Source organism: Temnothorax americanus, unplaced genomic scaffold, assembly GCF_048541705.1.
Source record: "Temnothorax americanus isolate GAGA-0224 unplaced genomic scaffold, ASM4854170v1 Scaffold12, whole genome shotgun sequence".
Taxonomy (NCBI): domain Eukaryota; kingdom Metazoa; phylum Arthropoda; class Insecta; order Hymenoptera; family Formicidae; genus Temnothorax; species Temnothorax americanus.
Genome location: NW_027509253.1, coordinates 856,126 through 883,182, shown reverse-complemented (window position 1 = coordinate 883,182; position 27,057 = coordinate 856,126). Strand labels below are relative to the sequence as shown.

Here is a 27,057-nt window from a genome sequence, read left to right as displayed (position 1 = left end):
ATATTGTTTTTAAATATTTCGTAGATATTTATTTATATTTTACAAAGTGTACTGAAAAAATTGTTTAATTCTGTTGAAATTCACTCACCATCTTGGAAATAATGGATAATACTTTACTTAACTTCGTCTGAATCTACACGGTTCACTGCATTTTATTTGTTGTATTCGAATATGTATTTAAAAGAGAGGTGAAAACAAAAAATGTGGACAATTATATATTGAAATATTTTAAAGATTTTAATATAAACGCGTGCTTCTCTCGGGCGAGCATGACGAGCTCTGCGCGTTCTAATTGTAATCTAATCTATTTGGGGATCGAGCGGACGCGCCGGATCTATCGATCCCCGCAGAAAAAAAATCACTGAGCATCCTTGGTCACGGAGATAGGAGCTTCTGGTGTTTGCCCACTTTCCCTTATACCTTCTTATTGCTCTCTCTCTTTCTCTTTTCTATTTTTCCTTCCTCGCATTCTCCTCTGTACGTAAATGTCTCTCCGACTTCCTGCACGTATGCGTGCGGGATCGGCACGAATCTCGTGTTTCTCGAAGTGTCCCGGGCCCACTTATATTTTGTAAGCGCCAGAAAATCCAGGATCTGCGGGAGACACGAGATGCGTTATTAGAAAAAGAAAATCGGTGCCCTCTCGACAATATCCTGCCCTCCCCGGACGCACCCCCCGCCCCGAGCCGTTTCCCGTTGATCCCCGTTTTGACGAAGTGCAAAGGGGGCGACCAGTGGATGCAACACAGTGATACTTTCAGACAATACATTACGATTAATTACACTTGTATTGGTAATAAATTAATCTACTACGATTATATTGAACTCGATTAAAGAAAAATATACGATATATATATATATATATATATATATATATATATATATATATTCGATTTCGGTCAATGCTAAATGATTATTATAATACTAATTGAGAAATAAAGTGTGCTCTATGTCACGACGTCGATTTTATTCCGCACTTCGAATATTCTGTTTCCGTATACTTATCTTTATATACAATTAAACGTTAATTGTGTGTTGATACACCGTTAAATTATTCTTCTATTCTTTTTGTTTCTTTTGTACTGATTATTGATTCGATTTTTTGAAATGTCTGCTTCAACTAATGCAAAGATTTTAATAATGATTAATTATTATCTATAATTTTAGTTGATGTGATTCTAAAATTTGATTCTGAAATTTAAGAGATTTAATTATCGTGTCGCTTTATTCTTTAATTATACTCACAATACAATATTTTATTATTATCGTGACGTAGAATTGCATATTTTTTAATCGTACTCGGTTATCTAAATAATCTTACGCCCATTGTACATCTCAACAAATTTCTTTCTCTTTTTTTTTATGTATTTCAGATTTCAGTTGTTATATAGAAATGTAATCGCGAGAGAAAAAAAGAAATTGGAATAAGAGAGAAAAGAAAAGATTGGGTGGCCGGGGCGAGGCGCGCAACGCTTCAGATCATTTGCAGAGTTAACCAACCCTGTGACATGATTTACCGGGGGGGGGGAGGGGGAGGGAAGGAAGGTAACGTACAGCGGTGGTACGGGCATACCGCATCCATAATGCATGTGTGTCTTCCCTTCTGTGGACACATAATTGTATGCGATATTACCCGGGGGAGCGCGACTTCTCTTCTCGGCGCGGCCGCGGTAACAAGGCATACTATCATCATTCTGTTCGGGGGGGGGGGAGGGGTCGAACCGACCCTATCGTAAAAGGCCATCCCCTCGCGGTTCGGCGGCCACGTGGTATCACGGGGATCCACGAGAGCGAGCCCGGGTCGCCGCGGCTGGATCTTCCTCTTCTCCCACTCGGGGATGGTGGTCGTCGGCGAACGCGCGAAATATCGCCTTTTGATGCCCAATTACAGAGGCGCCCGCTTCTTTTATATACGTTCCTCCTTCACAGCCGTGGCCGGACGCTTACCACAGAGAGCTTAAATCGACTTCCCTCGGGACGGCCAGCGCGATTTTATACAGACGTTGCATGGCTGTATTATAAAAACGATCGTGCTGGAAAATGTGATGGACTTTCAGCTGAAAAAAGAGGGACGCTAAAGCGACGATTAATATAATTTTTTTTTCTTCGCAATAGAAAACTTGAAATAGAGAAACTCGTGATTCTCTGTAAATCGAAAATCTTGCGGTATCTGATTTAATATTTGGTATAGAGAGAGAGATTTATATTAAGTCTCGCCAAGCGAGAACTACATGTTGTATCTTTTAGTTGCGAAAGGAGCCGTTTAATCCGGAATTACGATTTCTAATCGAGCCGCTTCTCTTCCTAAGCGAGGGTGGTGCGCCGGGCAAATAATTTTTGGCCGAGCGAAACGATGAGAGGAGGTCGAATTACTTTCCACGGGGTCACGCAACGCGAGCCGCTATTTCTTGAAATAGGCGGGTGGGGCTGTTTTTATTAACGTGCACGAGAGGAGGGGGACACGTAAGCGGCTTACGTCCTGCAATTAAAATATTTCTTTAAATACCCGCCGCCCCGACGTCCCCATTGTGGACGATTGAAGGCGCGTATTTAAATCGCGGCTCGTTATACGCGACCTTTTGCGCGAGAGACCGGAGGCGCACGTAAGTGGCGCGAAACGAATCGATTCGCGATACCTCTCGTCGATTTCTCTCTCTCGAATCCTAATTTACGTTCTTCTTCCCCGGGGAATTCTTTCCTGACAAAACACAGCGCAAGATTTCCATTTTTCAGTGTAACTTACGGCGAAGTACATTTAAACAAATTGGAAAATAATTTATAAGCTGTACAACAAAATTACGAGAGACGTTATACGTAGTTTTTTAATTCTATCTCTCGATATATCTTTTACTTCAACCTCTGACGCCAGACGCCAACTATATAGTTTGACTCACCACAAATCTTTTTTTTCCTCGGCTGTATATCTCCCTTCTTTCCGGACAATTTTACGCAGCCACGAGAGCGTTTACGTGCGCGATTGTGAAGAGAGGATCTTCGTGTGTGTCTCTCGCTTCCTTACAAATTCTCCCAGTTACGGGGTTGGCTGGCTTCGCGAAACGGAGCCGATTTCGGCGAACGAGGCGCGCGCGCGGACGGATATATCCCCCGGTATCGTCGAGACGTGACGTACTTACGGGGAAAAAAATCGGCGCAACGAGAAAAATCTTCCGCTCGTACTTGCAGATTCCTCCTGAGAGACGACTCGCGAGGCTACATTCGCGAAGCCAATTTGCCGGAACATTAGACGCAGACGATGTCTTTCCGGACGTTCATTATTGACACTCTGCGTTGCCATGATCCACTATTCAGAGAGAGAGAGAGAGAGAGAGAGAGTACTGATAATATATAGAATCTGCATTGAAGCTTTAAATGTAATTTTTCCTCTTTTTTCTCTTAGAAAAAAATTTCTTTTGCTTCTCTAAAATTAGAAGTAAATATCGAAAAAAAGAGAGAGAAAGAGAGAAATAAATTATTTAAATATAATATTATAGTTCAAAAAAATCTAGCTATTGTCTTTTAAATTCTTGACCAACACGCGCGCCGAATTTTTCATTATTTTTAAAATTTATAAATAATGATAAATAACGTAATGTTAAATTAAACTCTTTCAATATATTTATATAACGCCTTGAAGAGAAAATACGGACTGAAACAATTCCCTTTTATAATAACCGAAAAAAAATGGTTTCTTACTATATTTAACATCATAAAAAGATTATACATCCGCCGGACTGGACACGTTATAATTCTGTCAACCGTGCATTTCGGAGCGACCTTTTTGCCCGCGACGGCGATACACTTTCGAGAGCGTCGCGTAAGTACCATGTGTGGTCCAGATCCGGAATTCTGCTGACGACCGTCCGGGGACCGCAGCAGGGCTGCATCAGTTAAGGGTTTTTGCTCACTGAAGCGTCCTTACGTACCACCGAAGCGCGGGAGGGATCCCCAAGGATTTTACACGGGCTGGGATATAAGCGACGGCCAAGATTACACCGTACGACGTCCTGCAACGCGGCTGTTCCTCTCGCAATTGAAAAAGATCTGTTTCCTGTGGAGAAACGGCCGGAGCGTTGCTCTCCCGATAAACGTATCGGAATGGTTTTAATACGGTAAACGTGCGTCGCGAAAATGGATGAGGAGTAAGAAACTTTGCTAAAGAAACTTCGATGAAAAACCGTCGCTTTGAAAGAAACCACGTTTGTAGAGTGATTCACGAAACTGATCAAGTCGTACCATTGTTAGGAATTTTTTTTGAAAATTCCTGAACGAAGATGTCTGTGGAAGAAGATATCATAGACATTTATTTGTTTATATGTTATAATTGATAACACTGAAAGTTATCGTTTTCGTCGATTGTCTTCTTTGAATCAGTTAATCATAGATAATTATTGTGTAATACATTTGTTATAAGTTACGGCGATATTTTAGCTGCAACACGAATGAATTGTTTAGATTCCTTTTTGCAAGAAGCTATCGTCGTCATTATCGATTTTTGTGCTCAAGGGAAGTATTATTGGGGGGAACTGGTTTTTAATCGAAGAAAAATCTGGTAAAATAAAATACCATACATCAAAATTATGTCACCAGGAGTTACGCAACAATAGATGACACAGATTCCCATGTCGTTTACTGGAGGAGGTGGGAGTGATTGCGTCACGGGTTTTCCAGCGATCATGATCTTTTATTAGAACCTTGGATTACACTCGTGGATTTGTTCACACACGCTGTCATCTACAATATGTTCAATGATGCAACTTACGTATGTTAATCTACTAGAGTGGCGCGGTACTTACAGCTGCGGCCTACGGCGTAAAGCGCGGGGGGGGGGGGGAGAGAGAGGGGGGGGAATTCTTTTTCTCTTCTCTAATTCGACTCGTATCCATCCGGTTCACCTCGATCGGCCTAAATCGATTACGCAACGAAGTATAATTGCACTGTGTATATCGTCCTCGTGGTAAACGTCTATCGATTAATAAGCTACGCTGCTCGAGGATGCGCCGGGAGCGATTTAGCGTCGCGATGGTACTCTCGACGACATCGACGATTACTGTGAATTGATGTAACCGAGGTCTCTGGGACCCAGTGTGCCATATTTGGAGTGCATGACTCCAAAAGGGATTAAATCAGTTCTCATATTTAAATATCAAATTTTCCAATTGATAATATTATTCTTAGGAAAAAAATTTGATATAATAAGTTAATAAAATTCATTACAAATAGACGTCATCCAATAATCAGTTTTTATTATCAGTTCCTGATAATAAAAATAACAATTAGCTGTTTTTAACAAATACATATTTTATTATTGGGAAGTTAATATGGTGCCTAGTTTTTTATCACAACGCTTAAAATAAAAGACACGGGTACGTATGATAATCTATAAAGGAATTAGATAGATACGCGAGGAACACGACGCATATATGTCTTCCAGCTTTATTTAGAAAAAAGTGCTAAAAGTATCTCATCCAAATATATTTATCGACCTTTTTCTCGTGTCTGCACCGAAGAAATTAAATGCAGAATTAATTCTGGAATGTAAATCACGCGCATGTTGTATCAAAGTCACACGGCTGTCTTCATTTATCTGCATCCTCTATATACGTGCGTGTTACACTGAGCTTCTCGCGAATTTTACTAGAAAATTATGGCGATCGGAGTAATACGAGACTAGATTAACGAATCCGCTTGAAATCGTCGAATTCGTAAGTGTCAACGTGACTTCCGCCTTCGCTTCTGTCGAAGACGATAGCATCTCCGGCGGACATTGTTCTAAGCGTCGCGCTCTATATTCACAACGAATACCTAGCGAGTTTCCTGCCAAACTTCTCGATTCGATCGATCTGTCCGCCTGCTTACGACGCCGTAAAAGGACGAAACGCGCAAACATCCTGCTAAAACGAATCGCCGCGTATCCTATCAGTAAAGATCCATTACCCGGACGCGACGAGAAGCTGCCACTTGACGACGCGATAAAATCGACGTCTGTTTCTAGCCGGTATCACAAATACGTAAGACGAAATATTTGCTAACGTTTGCTAGTGAACGGGTTTCACATTTTGCGCGCGGAGGGGCCTTACGACGGCGAGACTGGGCTCGATTTCAGCGAATGCCGCGAACGTGAAGCGAATTATAAATTGAAGGGTCTGACGCAACACCGTTTCAACGCGTTTTCCTAAAAAATCGAAAACATTAGTTTACATTCGATTTAAATAGTATTCGTCAAAAATTAGATTTAAATTCAATATACTACGTTCAATTTGTCAACTTTTCAAGATTAATTTCCTCAAGTGCTTGAAAAGGCATTAGACCACTGTTGCGCCTCAACCCTTAAGTTCGACGATTATAGAGATCGACCAGAGTGTGCTTTAAGGCAACGGATGTGTCGCAAGCTTACGGAACGGTTCGGGTTAAATGTGTCCTCCTCTTCGTACGCTGCTGCTCCTGCATGTCGCGATTAATTCAGCCAGCCCAGCTCGATTAATTGGTCGGCGTGGACGGACTGTGGACTTGGCCGTAAAACATACCGCGTGGAGGACGGCAAGCCGAGCAATCGGAGCCCGCCCTTTCCGCGGCCGGCTCGTTCCCTGCAATAATTATCATCCGGTAATTAGCGGAGCCCGATGAACATCGACGCGCTATATAATGGAGGCGTTATATAAAATCAACCCTTCGCGGTCACGCCACTGTTTCCCGGTTGGTGTAGCAAGATCTTTATCGAAGACACGTAAATAAATCAGTAGTAGAAGCCTTAACTAGTCCGACGAGGACTTGTCAAACATATCTAACGTGACAAAGTTATACAGGAATTAAAAAAGTTAAACTTAAAATATACGAGCATATTATAGGCATATGTTTCTGGACATCTAAATGTTATTGTCGAAAGTACACCTTACTTTCGAAAGTAATTAATTTGATCTTAGAGTTTTAAGAATTAATCAGAAATTTGAAATTATAAATGCCCACTGCAGAAATGTGATTCAAGCAAATTGAGTGGCAGATAGTAATCCTCATATAAATAAAAATAATTCCGTAAGGAATTACTTAGAATTCACGAGAGATTCATTCGTAGACCGATTAGAGTCTCATTCGGCTAATTTGCGCAAACGACGGTTCAGTCAGACGAGAAGGTGGATTTGTTTTCGCATGACGAGCTTAAAAGGCGGGCTCTGAAAAGATCGTGCGGTCGCGCAGGGAAGAAGAAAAGAAGAAGATCCGAAAGTGCGGGGCGTGCGGGCTTTTTCCGACGGCTGTACGTTAGTCAAAGTGCCTGATGGCGTTCACCGCCAATGATCCTGTATTCGTATTCATCGCGTCGATGCGGCACCTATCTCGTTATTTTCGGCTTACGCCCGCGCTGAATGGGTCCATCGGTATACCACGAGCGATGTATGTGTACACACGCGACGTGTGCTACGTATGTAAAAGTGTGTATATACCGTCTCTCGTCTGAAACGCGCGTCGTATTTGCAAACATGTTTTCTGTGCTTACATATTATATCATCGCATCGCGCGCTCGTCGAGTATATCGTCGAGAATATTTCCACGAAGTAAAAGAGCGATATACTGACGTGATTTTAAGAAAAAAAAATATTAAAATTTTAAATTTAACTTTTTAACTCGGTTATCTATAAATTAAATTTCAAGTTTCGAACTCTTTAATTACGTTTCACTTTCATACGATTTTGATTAACTCGCGAGTTTGAAAACTTGTGAGAATTGTGCAAAATCAATTATCTTCTAAAAAAAAAACGTTTCTTTTTGATAATATAATTTTTTTGTGGCACATCTTGCAATAATTAATATATCAATTACAATTTGTCTGTTTGAATTCTGATCTCGTCTTTGCCTGCATCCGTCCGTCAACTGGTAATAGTTGTCCGCTACGATCCTAGTTAATCCGAAGGAAACGTATATCACCGTGCGATATTGTGATGCATCTCGTCGTCGTACCGTTGGGCTCGGAATCGCGGGCGTCGCGATGCCGACGGAACTCGACGTCGGCAACGGCCACACCGTAGGGTACGCGCAAGCGTCGACGCAAATCACGCCCCTTGGCCGGCCGAAGGGCCACCCGCACCCCATTTCCGCGTTATTACAGCCTGGAAGATCCACCCCCGCGTCTGAATATCAAGGCAACCCTCCGCGCGCGTTTCCACTTAACACTCCGGTCGCGACTAATTACTCTAATTAATTGGAACTCCGATCTTCTCGCCGGGCCGCTTGATCCATGGTAGTTACTAATTAATTACTAATATCAATGGGGGCAGCCCGTTCTACGTAGAACGGCGCGCTTTGAATCCGGCGAGCTCTCGGCTATTCATGCGGAAATAACGTGTAAACGTAGCATACGGGGGAGGCCGTTCCGCGAAAATGCGCGAGAGACGATTTTCCGCGACATCGACTGAGGGCCCGGCGCGGATCCTGAATTATATCGCGGAAAAGCGCATTTCGAGCGACGTTAATTGGAAATGCCATCTCTCGTGGAAATTCCAGGAATTATCCCGTCCGTAGATTCTGAATCCGTGTTTTCAATTTATCATGGTAATTTGTAACGTGATGATACTCGATATTATAAAATCCTGTATATATTTTTACTGCTTTCACATATTAAAATATTTTCCAGATCTATATATATCCCTGCCCAATTAATTATCGGTGCGCCTCTCGGTACGACATGCGCGACCTTAAAGTTTGTAAGTTTTAGATATTCTTTAATTAGCTCACAGACAGTTAATTTAGTAAATGTTTTATTATAAATGAAGAAGAGGTCTGACTAACGTTCTCAGGATTTCGACTAATCGAAAGGGTTTCTCTCAAGCTCCAAAAGCTAATTTGCACGGCGAATCTCTTGCTCACCCTTCAGAACATTGAGATGCCGATAGTAGGCACTGCCGTGCCAGGTCTCGGGACTTCTCGCCGGCGGCAATTCCGTCTTCACGTCGCGCAGAGCCGCGGCTTCCTCGGCGATCTTCTCAGCCTCCCGTTCCTGGCGATAAAATTTTGATATAATTAATTTCTGTAAGTGCGGGATATATTAACCCTAAAACACACAGCATCGCGAAAACACATGGGTCTTTGAGACCCATATGTAACTTTGATTTAAATTAATATTTTTGGACTTGTTTTTTTTTATTTTGAATCTCTGAGATTTAGAAATATGCTTGAACAGGTATTAATACTAAATTTTATTTCGTGAAACTACGAAGTTTAAAATTGAATATTGAAAATAAAAAACTCCGAGCAAGTGAAGTTTCCGAGTCTGGGAGACTTATGCTGTGTATTCTAGAGTTAAGAAATGTACACTTGCATCTTTATACAAAATTCAAAATGAGCGGTAGTCGATACTTAAAAAAACAGAGAACCAAAATATTCAGCGAGAGAGAAGAAGAAGAAGAAGAAATATATCTTAGTACATTTTCCATTAAAACATAATAATAACGAGTAGTACAAAATAACGGTGGTGTGATAATTTGCAAGTTTATTTTTCCGCCATTTGTTTACTTTGACGAGGACTCTAATGTCCGTAACGTCACAATCCGTGACATCTCGCGATGTAAACCTTTATATCGGCCGACGAGCATTTTTCATTTTACATTAAGGAACTCGCGTCGACGTTTGGTCAGCCGGCGAGCTCGCAGTAATAATATCGTCGCGGAAGTGCGGAAGTCTGAAAACAGGAATCGTCATTTTCGTGGCGACAGGTGAGCAGCGCCGGACGCGTGGGGGAGAAAGGGGAAACGAAAACGGGTCGGCAAACAAACGGTCGCGCGATATGTCGCGGAACTCCTTGACGTAATGACAGCCGTGGAAATATGGGATGACGACCCACTCATCTTGATCAACCACTCAGGTATGCAACGATGACTTGCGGGGGTGACAAGGACGGCGTTGGCGGCGCGAGGGACCCCCGCGCGTCCGCGGCGATCTATACAATCTAAACGCGCGGCTCGCTCCCAAAGCGGGACACACGGTGCTTTATTTAATGCTTCCGTCGATAGCGATCGTCGAATTACTTAAATTAATTCCGCCGCCACCGCGCGCGCCGTCGCTATACGGATCGATCGAGGTGAATTATTCACTCGGCTCGGCCAGGGACGAAACGAGCAGTTACTCCACCGCGCCGCGCCGCGCGTCCTGCCGCCGCTGTGCCTCGCCGATTAAAAAGTCACGGAAACGCGCATTTACCGTAATGTCCGTGGAAGGGAGTTTACCGGCCCCCCGGGAGCCTCTCGGAAACGACTTCACCCCTGGTACGCGCGATATTTCGCGTCACGGCGAATGCTTCGGGATTTCCGATGGTAACTGTTAAAATTCCAAGATTTCCCCTTCAGAAATATATCTCGCGTGCGAAAACGTCGAGCTGAAAGATTATTTGGAAGGATTATTTCGCGGAATTATTGTTTCATAAATAGCAGTACTATGTCCATCATACACACGACTAATATTTTATAAATGCGCGCTTTGGAGCACCGCGTTATGCTTCTAATAACATTTATACACATCTGAGAGAAAGCTAAATTATAATTAAGAATACGCATAGATATCTTAATCATTCGATGAACGTATATCACAAATTCTTTCTGAGACATTTAACTTAATTTTTTTTGCATAAATGATCATACCTGAAATAATTTTTACACCCCAATTAAAAGTCATTGCTATTGTTATACATATTGCGTATTTTTATCGTTCTATAATTTATTAGTATTTTAGGATAATATGTAAAGATTTACTCAACATTTTCTTAAAAAAAAGTAAGGAGAAACAAAAGAAACATTTAAAAAACAAAAAAGCACATTAAAATTATTGTGACGCGAGCTTCAGTTAACATAAAACATAGTTCGCGCGCGCATAAACTTGCAACATTAATTGCGCTAATTACTTCAGTGTTGGGAAGTCGAGTCCCACTGTAATTATATAAAAAATTCTAATACTAGTATGTACAGTCAAAAATAAGATGGAAAAAAAATTAATTATGGATACATACATATATCAAAGGTAACCTATTGCGGCTCTCTATATGCTCCTTACTTTCTTGATTTATTAATCGTCTGAGCCTTTGATACTTAATTTATGAATTTCTTATACCTATCATCTAATATATCAGTATATTACTAGAACCTTCATAGCTGCCGAAAAGGCATGTCGATAAAATTCGCCTTGCATTCCCAATGACTCGTTAACCGCATAACATTAACAGGGGGTTTTACCCTTATAGCTTAAGCGAGTCGTTTGTAGAGCGATTCGCTGTGGGCGGTCTATTGCAGGGATGTTACTTAAAAATTGGCATATGTCGCGGCTTATCGATTTCGTGCGCTTCACGGTGTTCGTGATGAAAAGAGGAACGAAAACTGCGCGCAGTAGCAACGGCGAAGACCCACGACGGGAAAGAGCGTCACGCGAGGATGCATTTTTAACGACGACGCCCGTGCTTTCTGCACGACTCGCTCGAGTTCTCGTTAGCTTAAACGCGTTACGAAATAGAAGCAACTACGTCGCGCGAAGTGCCGAGCGTGAACTTCATATAAGTTACACGGCTCACACGAGTTACTGCCGGGAAAATAGAGCGGCTTGTAATCACTTTACGTCCTACTCGAGCGCCAAGTATGACAGAAGTTAATTGCATAAGCGAGTAAGTTCTATGAGGTTCTTAAAGATGAAGTCGATTAAATGAGCGCGACGTCCGTAAAACTCCAAGCATCGTGAAAATATGAAAGATTTCGAATCTGATTCATAAATATGTTGAGTAGCTCAAAATATTATAATTCGTAATGAAATAATCAAGCCGTTAGATAATCTGAAAAAATAAAATCACTAATAACGCGTACAAATAATTTATAGTTGTCGTTAACGAAGCGACACGACAAACGTCGCCGTATCGAACGCGAAATAATTATTAACGTCGCGTGGTTATAATTAAAGCGTGTAACTTTAGCAGGTATAATTACAACGAGAGGCGGGAGAAATTCCTTTAGATTTTTCGTCGTAACCGGCCCCTCGATTTGCGCAGCAACGCTAACACGAACGTTGTTAACTGATGGTAACGCGAACGATTGTCCCCTTTCTTCTCCCTTGCAAAAGTAAATGTAATCATCGTCGTCCACGCGCGCGGTTACGTGTGACGTTGTAATCGTCACGGTGGTATAAATATTTCATGTCGCGCACGGACGTTACGCGGTACAATCGACTTTAACTGCCGTTTCGAGGCCTGCTATCGCGACTCGTGCATCTCGGCGATTATCTCGATGTACGGCCGCGCGCACGTGTACGACGCCCTCGGAGTTGCGTGCTTCGCGATTAAGGTATATTCGCGCCATTCAAATAGCAGTGTTTAGCGCAAGAGCCTGCAATTTGTCTATTTTCATCTCGCCGCTAATTTTTAATTTAGCAAGAGACTACCGCCTCTGAAATCCTTGTTAGATAAGCTCTCGAGAAATGGAGCTCGAATTTCCGTATCATATGGGATAACTCTCACTCTTTATTACTTTCATGTATCAAAATTATATACAAGTTTTTGCACAAAGATCGGAAAAGTTCAAGATATTTAGGTTTATTTATAAAAGGATATAATAGAGACAATAGGTTTGTGCAATTATCGTTCGATGGAATCACGTCGCGCGGCAGAAATTATCCTTCCAGATTTTTTTCATATCGTCCAGCCCTCCGTCGTGCAAGGATTAATCATGGGCCGATGCTCTAATGGACTACGTCAATTAAAGCGCCGATAAAATTTTCATGCTGTTTGGGATTTCGAATAATTATGTTTTGTGTACAGAAAGAGAGAGAGAGACTTGCTTGCAAAGGGGGAAAGAATTGGACTCGAAAGGGGTCGTGCTGTATCCATTGTGAGGTAATTCGACGAGGTAAAAACGTTACGGAGGGTGACTTTTGTTCGACAGGCGCGATGCCGAAAAATACACACACTCTCTTCCCCGCGATATTATTTTTCTCGACCGACGATTTTAATCCTCATCTAAAAAAATCTGGTAAAAGCTAAGTCCGCAAAAAAACTCTTAAAAAAAAGCAACTTCTTGTCTATAGTCTCGTATATACAATTGACTCTTAATATAATTACTCTTGCCGAAGATAATAAAATGAATTTAGTGAAGCATTAAAAAATATATTCTTCAATATGTGCGTCTATTAATTTATCTTCTGTTCTTCCTCGATATAACATATATCAATCGTTATATAAAGATGCTTTCCAGTTCGTTGAATAAGGTAATTAATCTGCGTAAAAATTTTACTGAATTGTATCGATCGACTACATCAATTATAGCAGAAACAAATGGTTGGAACATTATCGCACAGCACGATTACGCAGCGAGGAAACGTTCGCTATTGGAGCAGGTGGCCCCGCACGATGTATATATATATATCCTATGAAGTCGATGCGCCATTACATATCTTTAGGGTCGTCGGCACATATGTTCCTCGTGATATCCATGCAACCTCCGTGTGTACATACACGGAGGTCTCTCGTTGCTTAGTGGCGAATCTGTTCTCGCAAAAGATCAATTCGCCACGCGATGAACTGTGATCTCGAGCCCGTATGCTTCAGAACGGATTAAAAGCGATGAAACGCGAGGAGCCGCGCGTCACGGAAGATTTACAGTCTCCTCTTCATGTCCCCCTCGTGATTGTAACGTAAAGAATTAAGCGCGAGTAACGAGCGTGTCGCATTTAAAACAGAAAAATTGTAGAAGTTGTGATTTTTTTTTTATTTAGAATGCGCTGAAATGCAGAAATGCGGACATTCGCTATAATAGGTAATTCGATTTGCTATTAGTTGAAAGGTAAATTATTTTAAAGGAAATTAATTGTGGAAAAGTACTCGGCAATTTATCAGAATTGTGATTAACTTTATTGCAATAGCAATTGTAAAAGACTGTAGGTGCTATTTATGATTTGCGATGTACAAAACGAAAGAATGCTTTTTTGCTAAACTTTTTCGCATGGCAGTAAACAGATATGCGTTAGAAATAATTCATCCTAAGATTTTTAGCTCAGCACTTGCAGTACTTATTTTCGAGTTAATTTGCGTAACATTATGTTTCTCATACCTGAAGCTGCTTAAATATCACATTGAAAACGACGTGGAACGTGCGGAATAGATGTAACTGCTCCTGTGTATTTGTGGCGGTATTCCCAGAAGCATCCTTCGAGAGACGGATTACCGAAGATAAAGGAGAGGCTGGTGAAAAGAATTTATGAAGAGAGAAAGAGAGAGAGAGAGAGAGAGAGAGAGAGAGAGAGAGAGAGAGAGAGAGAGAGAGAGAGAGAGAGAGAGAGAGTAGGACACGAAACGATTGCCGCAAATCGCAGGGAGTCGGACCGGCGTAAATTCGAGGCATGTAAGTCTCGTTATGTTATCCACCTCGTTATTATATCGCCGGCACGTGACGTGTACGAATGCTAGCGTGGTGAAAATATCCCGCGGATGTATGTGTATACGTGTAGTAGGAACATCGAATCAACGGCAGATGACCGGCTGCGAAGTTTTGCGAAACTTCGTAAGGGTCGAGTGAGACAGAACAAAATTTATCGCCCGTTTGAAGATAAGAGATTTTCTCGGAAGTTTAATATAATATACATTTAGAATTTAGAAGCTACTAATTATAAAATTTGTATCGCATTATCGCATCCATGCCAGTCCATAAATACTGTTATTAAAGAAAATGAAGATAAATAGAGCGAAAGAGAAAGGGAAGAAGATATTCCGAAGACATACGATAATCAAGAGAAGAAAACAATGGGAGAGAGATCGAGTAGGTTAACGAGAAAGGAGGAAAAGTGCAAGAGATACAGCGGAGACATCGCGTACACGCCGCGCCGCGCGAGAGAAAGAGATACAGAAACGGAGGGAAGGGGAGCGGACCCGGAGAGTTTCCCGCTTGCGGATGAGTTCCGCGTTCTCCCATTTGTAACTCCGTTCACCCGGCAAAGTAGGTCCCCCTGCGTCCCGTCCCCCCCCCCCATCATCGGGTGCCACCCCCGCTTATCTAGCGCGTCCTCCCCGGCGCATCCCCCCGGCCCGGCGGAGACCGAACCGACGCGGCTGCCGCCACCGCGCCGCGCCGCATCCGGCGGACCGAAAAACCCCGTCCGCATCCCCCGCCCGGCCGACACGGCCGTCTGCCCATCCTCGCGTTATGGCGCGCTCGATTGTTTCCAGCCCCGTTGATCCAATAAAGGATTACGGCGAAACAATCGTAGCGTGCAACGCGCGGACGGCACCCTCTCCTCTCCCGTCCGTCGTCCCCCGGCCTCGGGGGTTCACCGGTGTGTCCCCGGCCCTGGCATACGCGGGATGGCTTTTACGTTAACGGCGAAACTTTCGAGCCGGCCGCGCCATCGAGACTGACGACTGAATGCGGTATATGTATTGCAGCTCGGGATACGGCTGCCTTCTTTATTCTTGCAGGATTGGGAATTCCGAGTCTCGCGTGTCATCCGCGCTGCGGATTCCGTGGGCGCGGTGACCACCGAGTGGATCGATGGAAAATTTGCAAAGTTGATTGTAATCTTCAGTGTAATATATATATTTTTCGAATAAGAATAGGTGAATAATACTTGTGAGCCATAAATATAGATAATAGTTAAAGACAATTACACACACAAGAAAATTATAAAAATCCATAATTGCTTCCTTTATTCCTATACAACTTGCATCAAAGAATCTGGACATTTCTTAGTGGTTTAATTACACATTATACAAAACAGGAGTTTATTACAGGAGATCTTTAGACAGAATTCCTTAATTAAACCAAGTTTGAGCAAAGAACAAGTGGAAGAGTGCGTAAATGTGATCCCGGGGGAAGTGGGCAAGAGAGTGGACGAAACGTTTTTGCGAACGCGATTGTGAAGTCGAGAATGGATTGGGATGCACGTGATGCGCGGAGTTAATACGCAATCGCGTTAGTCGAAATCGCTTCCGGTCGGACGGCCTCGCTCGAGCTTGCGGGCCGCCCTGGTATTATGTCGGCAAATTGATTATACTCTTCTCGATAATGCCGGATTTGTGCCCCGGAAGAGCGTTACGTGTCCGATGGCGCGCGCGCGGCCCAAGAGTTACTCTCTCGCTCCCAATTCTCCGGGTATTATCGACGGTTTTTCCTTTTTTATCGCCGATACCGATACCGTCGATGCTGTCGAAATCGATGCGATTTTATGGCGGACTGATTACGATCTTCCATCCTAATCCATTTGTTTGTATTCGCAATTGAACCGCTGGTTGTAAGCTTTACTTGTAATCTTTTATAGAAATGTTTATAATTTTATAATATTTGTAGAACTACGTGAAAATCTTTGATGTATGTCCAATATTGAATTGATTTAATCCTCTTCTATTGTGATTTGAATTTTTATTTAAAATTAATACCAACTCAAATATAAAAATTATATTATCTGTGAAGATGTAATTAAAGAATTGTTAACAAGAACAACTTTTTAAAAAAATTTTATTCTATAAATTGATTTAAATAAATTGTGTGAGATACTCAAAAAAGAAATATTTCAGTAAGAATCAGAAAGCCTTATATTTCGTGAAACTATAATTAAAACGGTTTATGAGAAAAGTGCATTTTTAATTGAAACATACAGAAAAATGGTAGCCATTCTTTTGTGAAAACGTCGTCTCATTCTTCAAATTTTCGAGGAAGAAATCTATTTCGACTCTAATGTAGAAATTTGTGGCGCGCGCTCCGCGAAATACTGAACAGAAATATTGGCGTTCACTGCGGCGAAACATTATTTGCAGCTTCTCAATTTCGCGTGCGAGGTATAAAACAATTTTCGCGTAAGCTCTTCCATTCAGGTGGCCATACTGTGAACACCGTAACGGCGCTAACGAGTTTCAATCCAGCGGGAAGGGGGCCGCAGGGGTTGCATCAAAACTTTGGTGCTTTTGATCTCCACACACGACGATTGCGCATAGAAATTATTTTTTCCACCATTTGGCGAGTTTTGCTAGATCGTATTGATTTTTGCTCTTTCGCTGCTGATAAAAAGCGAAACGTTTATATTGCTCTAATATCGAATCAGCGGAAAATATCGCGATAAAATTACTTAATGCCTGAAAATGTAACGTGCGTCATCGTCCTGGAATTGCAAAAATATATCAGCGTTAAAAATAAAAAGAAATTAGTAAATATATAATAAAAGAAGAATGCGATGTAACTTCTGATTCAGTTTGATTCAGCTCGCTGTATCAGGCATTTAACAAAAATTCGAGAAGAAATAAGAATATATATCTTTCAGAATACGTTCTTGTTATTTACATTATATTCTTATTTCAACATATTTTATTTTATTTTTACACACTTTTACAATAGATTTTTTTTTAAAGAATGCGTTTTGTCATATCGAGCATGAGTCAAGCGAAGCTGATCTCAAAAGTTGGAGCAGCACGGAAATTCAGGCGGAAGAGAGGCGAGAGAAAGAGCGACCGCGGTGATGCGGGGGATGATAGCAGACGGAGGGAGTTGTATTGGATTTGAGGGTCCCGGGGCGGAGCTGGTCCGGACTAATGATTATAATTAAATCAACAGTCGCCGCCCTCGACTTCCATGGAGTGAGCCTCCATTTCGGCCCGTGATGCGCTGTATTTCTCACCGGCGCGAGATGCAGCGCGGTATACGGACAACATCCGGGTGCAAATAGAATTGAGTAAGAGGTAGCTGGGGTTGAATTAAACGAAGGGAAGAATGAGGTGACGCGTCGCAGTACGTTTCGGCCGTCTACGGCGACAAATTTTGATATTCGATTTTGAATCGTCCGAATATTTTTAACGTATGAACTGCAGAACGTCGCCTAATGAAGGAAATGTTTTACTTATTTTAAGACGAGATTGTTTAAAATGTGGAATAAATAGAACATTAATTACGAATTGAGGTTTAGTAATTTACAGTAAAGTTGAATGGTGTCAGATATTATCATGTATTATGTCAATATCCGTTAATTTGTCGATGACGTCGTGTTTAGGAACGCCATGATCGTTTCGGTAAATCAGTGACAGTATATTTGCTCGATAAAATAATTTTGCTGAACGAAATGTTACCAGGTTAAGTTGTTTTAGACGTAGAAGATAAACGTATAGATACATATCATAATGTGTATACGACAATCGATTTAATCACAGTGTCCCGGCGGACTGGGGATATAAGGTCAGAACTTGGCATTTCCATGCAGCGGGAGTAACTTTAGCTGTGCTCACTGGCTCTTAAAAATGCCAGCTGGGGTTCCTTAATTAATGCAGTCGACGTAAAAGCTCAAATGTCAGTTGCTCGTTGACGTAAATTAGGTCACCGTTATAAAAGTTCTTAATGAAATATACAACTACTGATGAGAGAACGAGAATACAATACTTTAAAAATTGAAACTGAAAAAAGTGCGACTAATATTATTTAGCATATGAATGAATAACTAAAAAATGAAATTAAGTAAAAGTAAAGTTTGATAAGTAAACAAATTTCTCTCGAATTCTTGAAATTTATTTAATTCACGATTGAAACATTTTGCTTGTGTAAGCTTTTGAGAAAGATTTCAGCGATTAAGGATATGTTTTATTATGTTTGCGATTCTTTCGGGAAAGAGAGTCGCGCACAAAAGATACGATAGAAGAAAAACTGTCACGTGCCGAGAAAGAGAAAAGAAGTAACATATCTCTTCCGGAATTTAATGGCCCTCCAGACGGTCGAGGCGCAATTAAAAGTTGCGGTCGAAACTAACTAAACCAGCCGTAGTTTGATTTAAACGTTTCCGACCCCCGTTCCGCTCCTACGTGACGTTGCTTAATTGCATTTAAATGGATGGCGGAGGAGATTCCGCGAGGTTCCATCTTCGTTGCTTTCGAAATCCAGAAAGCTCGACCGAAGGGAGTTCACCGGCGCGATGCGATTCGGACTTTCAGTAATCACGATTGAGCAAAACATCTTAATTGATCGGCGACGATTTACTCTTGCCTCCAAAGCGGGGCTCTAGTTAAAACTGCAGCAGAAACAAGTATCACTAACACTATAATAAACATGGATATAATATATCAACCGTTGACTAAAAAAAATGTCGTTTTAAAAGTATACTTAATTATTACGCGGCTATCAAACGAAAATCGAATACTCTTTCGAGTTCAATTTTAGAAACATTTTAGAAACCTTCAATTAACTCCATACTAATCTTAACTAAAAACCAAGTTCGGTGTATAACGATCAATATATTGTACCTAACTGGATTTATCTCATCAAAGATTTAATTTAATTGTTGAAGTTAAAGATCCTTGTGTTACGATTGACAGTTTTGCATGAAATTTTAATTACAAAAACATCAAATTAAAATTTATTTAGAATATACAAAAGCATATTATTATATATACAAATTACAAAAATTCGGAGACGGAGTATAAAGCTTGTCTCAAGCTTTGAAGCTTGGTATTTTTGTAATTAACGATAGCTCGGATATCTCATTGTGCGTGCCTCGGTAACAAGGCCCCGAGTTTACAGTTCTGAAAGAAGAAGGGACAGAGCTTTGCGAAACTCGCACACATATACACCAGTCAGAGATTCACAGATGTTGCGAAAATGAAAATATCGTTCTCCCCGTCTCTCGCGAGCTCTCTCTATCTCTCTCTCAGTCTAGCCAGCGAAGCGAGAAATAACTGCAAATAACGTTCGGGGATTACTCAGTTACCGCGATACACTTGTACTCCGGTACTCTGGATCCTTCCATCGTGGCTCATGGTGCAGTAACTAGGTTTCCACTTCCTATCTGATGTACAGAGAGAGAGAGAGAGAGAGAGAGAGAGAGAGAGAGAGAGAGTCGCTTGCACCTTTGTGACAAATATCTCTCGTGTATGTACACGCTTCTCAGCCATGGCAAGGGAGAAAGAGAGAGAGTAGCATAGAGAAAGAAAAGAGAGAAAGAGGGAGAAAGAGAGAGAGATTCCGGACAAAATACGTCCCACTCGACACGTTCACTGACAAGGGGAATTGAAAAGCTGTCTGGCAATCCGGACGGCTTATGCCGGTCCATCCCCGTCGTCTCTTCTGCTCTCTCTCTCTCTCTCTCTCTCTCTCTCTCTCTCTCTCTCTCTCTCTCTCTTTCCAGCGAGCTCTGCTCTGTTTCTCTCAGCAACCACTCGTTCAAGGGAGAACGACCCTTTTGCTGGTTTCGTCTCGGTCTCTCTTTTGTGCATGCACGGCGGCCGATTAACGTCTTCAAGTGCCGATAAACTACACTAGGGCCACTTCGCTAGTTATATATTTTTTAAATGGATGGAAAATACGTTAATCGGTTATCCCGCTCAAGAGTAGATCGGCATTAACCCTTTAATGCTAGCAATTTCGAGCGAAAAGTGCGAGGGGGGTTTTAATTGAGGGGTCTGTACGTAAGAAGAAAAAACAACTCATCCTGAAAAAAAAAACGAGCTGGAAGATACGTTTTCTAGCTTTTCCACGTATTTTTAACATTCAAGGTTTGAGTTATCTTTGTAATTTTTTAATTGAAAGTAATTTAAAATCATAGGTGAAAGAAACCTTGAGATAAATTCTCCATCGACTCGTTGGACTCGAGCCGCGGAGAGAACAGAGGGACTAATGTAGCGATTAACATAGCAAATAACGAGGAATTTCGATTGGCTTAAATTAATGTCTCCATTAGAAAGGAATTAATCCGTAACTTGGCAATTATTTCCACATTTTCCATTTTCCTTTCGATATAATATCACGCGTATAATCATTACGCGCATATTTATTGCCGGGGCAAAGCAGCGACACGGCAATTAACATCGAGGTCGCCGGTGGAATTTTCGACGGTGCTCGGGTTAATTATTCCGCGGCAATTTAGCCGGTAACGAGCCAGCGCGGAAGCGGTGGCGGCGGCGGCGGCGGCGGCGGCAATTGGGTGCCCGGTACAATTATTGTAGCAACGTGGCCTCCGCCCCGACCATTTACATCGTAGCAGCAACGTAATACTACTCGACTCCGTCTCTAGAATTTGCTCTGCGGTCTGACTGCTCGTGCGCCGGCAGTGTTGGGTGACCCTTTCGTCATCATCAATCGCGATAATTATTGATGTGTCGGTAAATACCCCCGCACGCGTACAAACGAAAACACGCGCAGAACAGGTCGAGCGCACTTACGGAACCGGCGCACGTGCGACACGATTAAACGTTTCCGATGTATGCGGACATTGCACGCATAGCGTCACGGTTTCCAATGAACGTTGCCAACGCGGTAATGATGATGCCGCCGCCGCGCACCGGTCGCCGCAACATCAAAGACGGATTAAGGAAGCGAATCCGTGGTCGTCACGAAGGCTTATTTAGATCGGGCGGCATCCGATGCGACATCGATCAAATATACGGGACAGATGTACACCGTACCGCAAAGGTTTGCTTTGATATTAAACTCTTCGGTGAGCGTGATATTGATTTTTTTTCCTTGGAAAAAGCTTGATGAGAAGATACCGTTTCTATCACGACTATTTAATACTTAATACGTTATATGATGATAAAAAAAAACCCACATGCAACTAAAGTTTTTGCTTTGATTTAAGGAAGAATAAAGTTCTGTTAGTTAATTATTAGGTCGCTGCACTTTGTTTAATAATTACCTCTGTATGTAAGAAGATAAGCATATCGTTTAATTCGCTTTTGGCTGTTTAAATTCCAGCTAGAAAAAGAAATTCCCGATTCCAGAACTGTCGAGCGAAAAAAATCAGCTGGTCCCTGGCCGGCTGTGGCCTAAATGCTTTTCATTTCGTGTGCGCGGCAAGCGATTTCTCAAGGGGTGAACTCGATTAAACGAGCGAGCGTCGGATACGACGCTTAATTCGATTAACTTTGCGGCGGCAGTCTGTTTGCCGTTGGGTGTCGTATTGCGGGAAAATATTTCGCTGGCCGTTTACAGGGGAAGACCGTCGCACGGTCACGCATTACGCGGGGGTGCGGAGCTACTTTCCTTACAATGCAAACATACTCCGTTATTAAACCGCGCGCGGACCTGTACCTTTATTCACTTACCAGCGAGTGAATAAGAGTCACGACGTAATAAATTGCTTTTCGGGATAAGAATCGACGGTTTGTGCTATGCAGACTGCTAACGATAACGTGACTCCTTCAAAAAGAAAAACAAATTTTACATATTGTTACTTGGATAAATAAGCAGGCGATAATTTTGTCTTTTAAATATATTACATATCTTCTCTCAAACGTGTAAAAAAAATCAATCAATTAATTCTTTAATTAATTTCTTTCCTAGATAATCAATTTAGACTTTTTTCCTAAGATTTCTTAAGAGCTCTCTCGCTTGTGTGTGTGTGTGTAAAGATTTCCTAAAAGATCTCTCACGAGACGTGATCGCGTTGTGACCACGTGCTGGCCACGTGCGATCGTATAGCGGCGCGACTATTATCAGTCTACCGATCGCAAACACTCGACGATAAGCGGCAATACCGCTACCGCTGGAAACATGTTCGTCGCCTCATGGCGAATCCACCCCGTTGTCGTACGAGGACATAATCGCGCGCGTCCGACAAACACAATCACGCCGCTATAACGCTAGCGTACCCACGCTAGCCGCGCACGCGATCGACCGTTGCACGCGACGGTGACGGTTTGCACCCGGCTTTCTCGAGAGGCAATCGTGACGAGAAGTACGTCACGCTCCTCTTTGCAATTGTCGCCGCACAGGTAGAACACGAGGACCTCTCTCCGATCTTTATCCAGTTGGTTTGACTAATACATTCCTTTTGCTTTACTTTCGCGAAGTACAAAGTGTCTTTGTACCCCTACAAATCTGTCGACAGTCGTATAAACCACCCGATAAATCTTCCGATAAACCTTCTAGGTCGGAACTCACCGTTTCTCGGGGAGGACTCCAGCACTGCGGCGACGTACTTCGTCCGCTGTGGCTGCTCATCGCGGAATTCGAGGCCGAGTGAAGATTCTGAAGGCTCGCGTTGAGCGGCGTCACCGGATCGTCCTCCGTCGTCTCGATGTCGACCTCGTCGTCGGAGTTGTCCTCCTTCTGGCTCGCGTCCGCCGGTCGCTCCGGGATGACCGCCGGCTCGACGATGGGCGGCCCGCGAATCACCGGACGGAACGCGGATTGATGCAAGGGTGGATTGACGGTCGGAATCAGCGGTTCCGTGGGGCTGGAGCCGCTTATGGGCGGCGGTAGCGGTCCTGAAAACCGTCAGAGTGCGATTGGTATCTAATTGAGATCGAGTCGATGACCTGGGATCGATTGCAGAGAAATAGATAGCGTCGTAGATAGAGAATACTTTATGATTAGTTCTTTAAGACTTCAGTTTTACATCAATAGCTTTATATTCCGGACGTAAAGCATAGAAAATATGCTTAACAATCTTGATTTGATGATCATTCATTTGTCAATTTAACGAATAACTTGATTAACATTGTACATGATAACAAAAATTATCACAAGTGCTTGAACTAATCAATCTAAGCCAGGAAGACAGATTATTTTTAACGCTGAACTTGACAAATTCTTGAAAATAGATTTAGATTTTTATACGCTATTATTCAATTATTTAGAGATTATTTTTTATCTCGCCTTACCGGGAAACAGAACGGGACTCCGCTTAGCCAACCAGGGCAGGGCGTAGGACGGAAATGCGAACGGGCTAGGTGTTTTGGCCGCGGCGACCGCCGCCGCTTGCTGATGCTGATGCCACACGTAGTCCATGACGAGACTGCGGGACAGCGGCAGGGGTAGTTCCGGGAACGGCGGTACACGGGGATGCGCCGGTGTCGGCACCAGGGTGGGCATCTGCGCGGCGCTGGTCGGCGACGATCTCGGCTGCTTCGCCGGGCTCGGCGATTCCCGGGAGCCGTTCGAGTTGCCCAACAGGCGTTTCCTGGTGCCGCCGTTGAACATCGCTTTGACGTCCTCCCAGGCGTGCGTCACCTCGTCCGGCGGGGTGCCGGAGAGTTTCATGTGCCGGCGCCATGAGTTGAAATTCGCCGCGTCCGGTTGCACGTACTTGTCCGACGGACCGATACGATGCGAATGGAAGATGAACTTGTTAGGCGAGAAGAATAGACCGCAGTACGCGCACTTGATACACTTTGCGCGCGAGCTGTTGTAACGAGCTGGCAGGAAGGCACCGCGGCAGCCCCAGGCGCATTCGTGGTGAACGGAGAACGCAAAATCTTCGGGCAATCTGCAAGGCGTATCATGCGAATATTTATACAATTGTGTATCGAAAAGCGAAAATCAATAATGTTCAAAAATTTGAAGCTTAACAAATGCCTAAGAAAACCTGTATATACAATCTAAATGTTGAAATAAGTCTCGTCTATGAAGTTAATTGTCAGACTACATATTTTTATAAATCAGAACGAAAATTATTCGACACTTTTGATTTCTTGTTCGATATAAGAGTATAGCAATGTCTTTTGCAAAAATCAATGCACTTTTAGGAGAATCGTGAGTTGCCTTGTACCGACCTGGGCGGTGCGTTGTCACCGAGAAAGGACTTGCAGAGACGTTCCGCCTCCCTGCGTGTGATCATGCCGCATCTACGCGAGGACACCGGCATCGCGCCGGCACGACGAAGTATCTCCAGTTGCACTGGCGTACACTGCACGCAGGTGATACCCAACGCTACCCGACGATTGTGGATCTCGTTGTAACTGAACTGCTTCAGCAGGGTGTTGCTGATCTGTGCCAGGCACAGTCGCTCTTGGCCCTCGATCACCAACGACACGATGTGGATCCCGTAAAGCGACACGGTACCCACCTGCAACTCCTATCGGTTTAGATGTACTACGATGCCCTCAGATTCGGGCGCATCGCGAGATGTTCGCTCCCCGAACGACTCTGGCAATTTATGAAATTATTCTAGTAGTTACAAATTCGATGCCAAATCGGTATCGCGTAATGTTAGATTTCTGCCTGTCGTGAGAAAAATAAAATACAAAATCCAAGACACGTTACATGGTAATAGTATATAAAAAAAGCTCTGAATTAGTATGTAATTTTATATAGAAAAGTTTTGTTTTAATTTTTCTTTTATACTCCTCTCTCTCGCGCGCGAGTAATCATTTTACGTTGGCCTTATAGATTTGTATAATTTCCAACATTTTAATTTGCTCCATTTAATTTCAAGACTTACATTCCCGTGTCTCTGCGTTACCTGATTCTGCTTCGGATGCGATTGTGGTTGCGGTGATTGCGCCGATTTTTGCGAAGAAGTCAGCGGCGGCATCGACAGCACCGCCGGCCCATCCATCCTGATAAAGAGATTATTACCGGATTACAGTATCAGAACCTATCTAATTGCAATCTCGTTTGTAATAATCTTCAGTCATATCAGGTCGAAGTACAAATTAATGTTATAGACAAAGTTCGCATACTGGCAAGGCAATATTGATAGACTATAACAATGAACACTAATATTACGCTGAGCGTTGAGCGTAAAAATTATGTATTTTAATTATCGAAAAATTGTCTGAAAATCATGAATTTTAATTATCAAAATACATAACGCATTTGCGAAAATTAAATGTTAAATTAAAATTAAATTAAAATTAAATTAAAATTACATTAAATTTAAATTTAAATTTTTACGAACGAAAAACCGCCTCAGTTTCTGACGATACCGCCCAAGATGTGCATCTTGCAAGTTCCTATATTGTTTCGTTTAAAAAACGGTAGTAGTTTTTATTGACTTTTCCTATAATTGCTCGAAAAATTGTGATTGTTTTAACAACGTTTTGAGAATTGCTTGTAATTTTGCGCGGGCTATATTGCGTTATCCGGTGCCCGGGCCTATTCGACCTAATGGAAAATGCAATGCCGATGCGACGCGACAATAATTTGCCTCTCAGCGCGCGGTTTTTATCATCATCGCGGCGAGATTGATTATAATCTCTGATGTTTTACGGTCGAGCTCGTGCGCCCGTGTCCGATAATAAATTCCGCGTTTTCCACTCGCGTTAGGGAGAATAAAAAAAAAAGCATCCTCCTCCGCTCTCCCACCTCCTCCACCCTCGTTGTAATTATATTTATTACACTTTATCGATTAGCGCTTTTTCTCCCTCTCGACGTGCCGTCGCGTCCGGTGGTGCATTCAGCTCAATTAAATCGGGCCCTCGTCGTTTTTGCTCTGTCCCGCGCGATCCACTGCCACGCGATCGCCGGTCAATTAAATCGCGAGCAGTAACGCGACTTTTCATAACGTAAGCGGCAACGCGCGCTGCTCTCAGACCACCATTTATATTCGATCTTTTTTTTTTTTTTACAAAAGAATGGAGGTTAAAGCTTTCCGATAATAATTTCATAAAAGCGAATATGAAAACTGAAGGTTGGATTATAAACAACATTCGCGGACTAGAACTAGCTTCGCAAAACCATGGCATCATTTCGCTTATTTTATACCAGAATTAGTGTTCCAGTCTTTGTATAAATCCTGATTTGAAAAATGTAGACGAGTCATTAAATAATTTCGTCAATTAGAAACTGGCGAGTAACAATTCTAATAGTTGATTATTTTATAATTACGGAATTTTATGTATCTTTTCAGACGTTGCATTTCTATTATCTTTATAAGTACTTGACTCTGCCCGCTCTCTGGATCCTACATTGAAGATGGATTAATCGGCGGCAAAAGCACGATCGCGTTTATCCGAGATTCGGAAAACACGTGTGCCGATTAAAAGGTGTGATTAAGTTGTTTTCGTCGCCGTCGTCGTCGTTGTCGTTGTCGTTGTCGCTCGAAGGACCCTCCTTAATTATCGGGCGGTGTGATTAAGCGAATCCAAAGATCCGCTGAAATTAAACTCGCGCGGTCAAAGCCGCTGGTCGTCGTATTCTCTCCTCCTCTCTCGCGCTCTCTTTTTCTTTTTCTGTTTCTCGAAAATTTACGGAACAGAATTAAGTACGATTAAATCCAGTTTCTCTCGTTTAACCTTCTTTCCGGCTTCTTTCCGTAATCGGTAATTGGTCGATTCCGTTAAATGCGCCGAGGACAATGGTGTCCCTGCTGATCTCTTGATTCAATCTTTTGAAAAAATCAATCAAAGTATCAAGACAATTT

General features: G+C 42.5%; 1 protein-coding gene across 5 annotated transcripts in view; it reads right to left on the bottom strand.

Moving 5' to 3' along the window:
- Nucleotides 1-3,903: 3,903 nt before the first annotated feature.
- The window catches only part of Fuss (SKI family transcriptional corepressor fussel), a 33,587-nt gene continuing 10,433 nt past the window's right edge, over nt 3,904-27,057 (bottom strand). For 3 of the 5 annotated variants that reach the window (XM_077398597.1, XM_077398596.1, XM_077398595.1), the window contains 6 exons: nt 25,156-25,252; nt 24,467-24,768; nt 23,576-24,180; nt 22,854-23,179; nt 8,857-8,986; nt 3,905-6,584 (listed from right to left, as the gene is read on the bottom strand). In XM_077398597.1, coding sequence (XP_077254723.1) covers nt 6,478-6,584; nt 8,857-8,986; nt 22,854-23,179; nt 23,576-24,180; nt 24,467-24,768; nt 25,156-25,251 — 1,566 coding nt within the window. In that variant the 5' untranslated portion in view covers nt 25,252 and the 3' untranslated portion in view covers nt 3,905-6,477. Of the gene's footprint in view, nt 6,585-8,856; nt 8,987-22,853; nt 23,180-23,575; nt 24,181-24,466; nt 24,769-25,155; nt 25,253-27,057 lie in introns of all 5 variants that reach the window. The other 2 variants (XM_077398593.1, XM_077398594.1) reach the window with 2 other exon arrangements.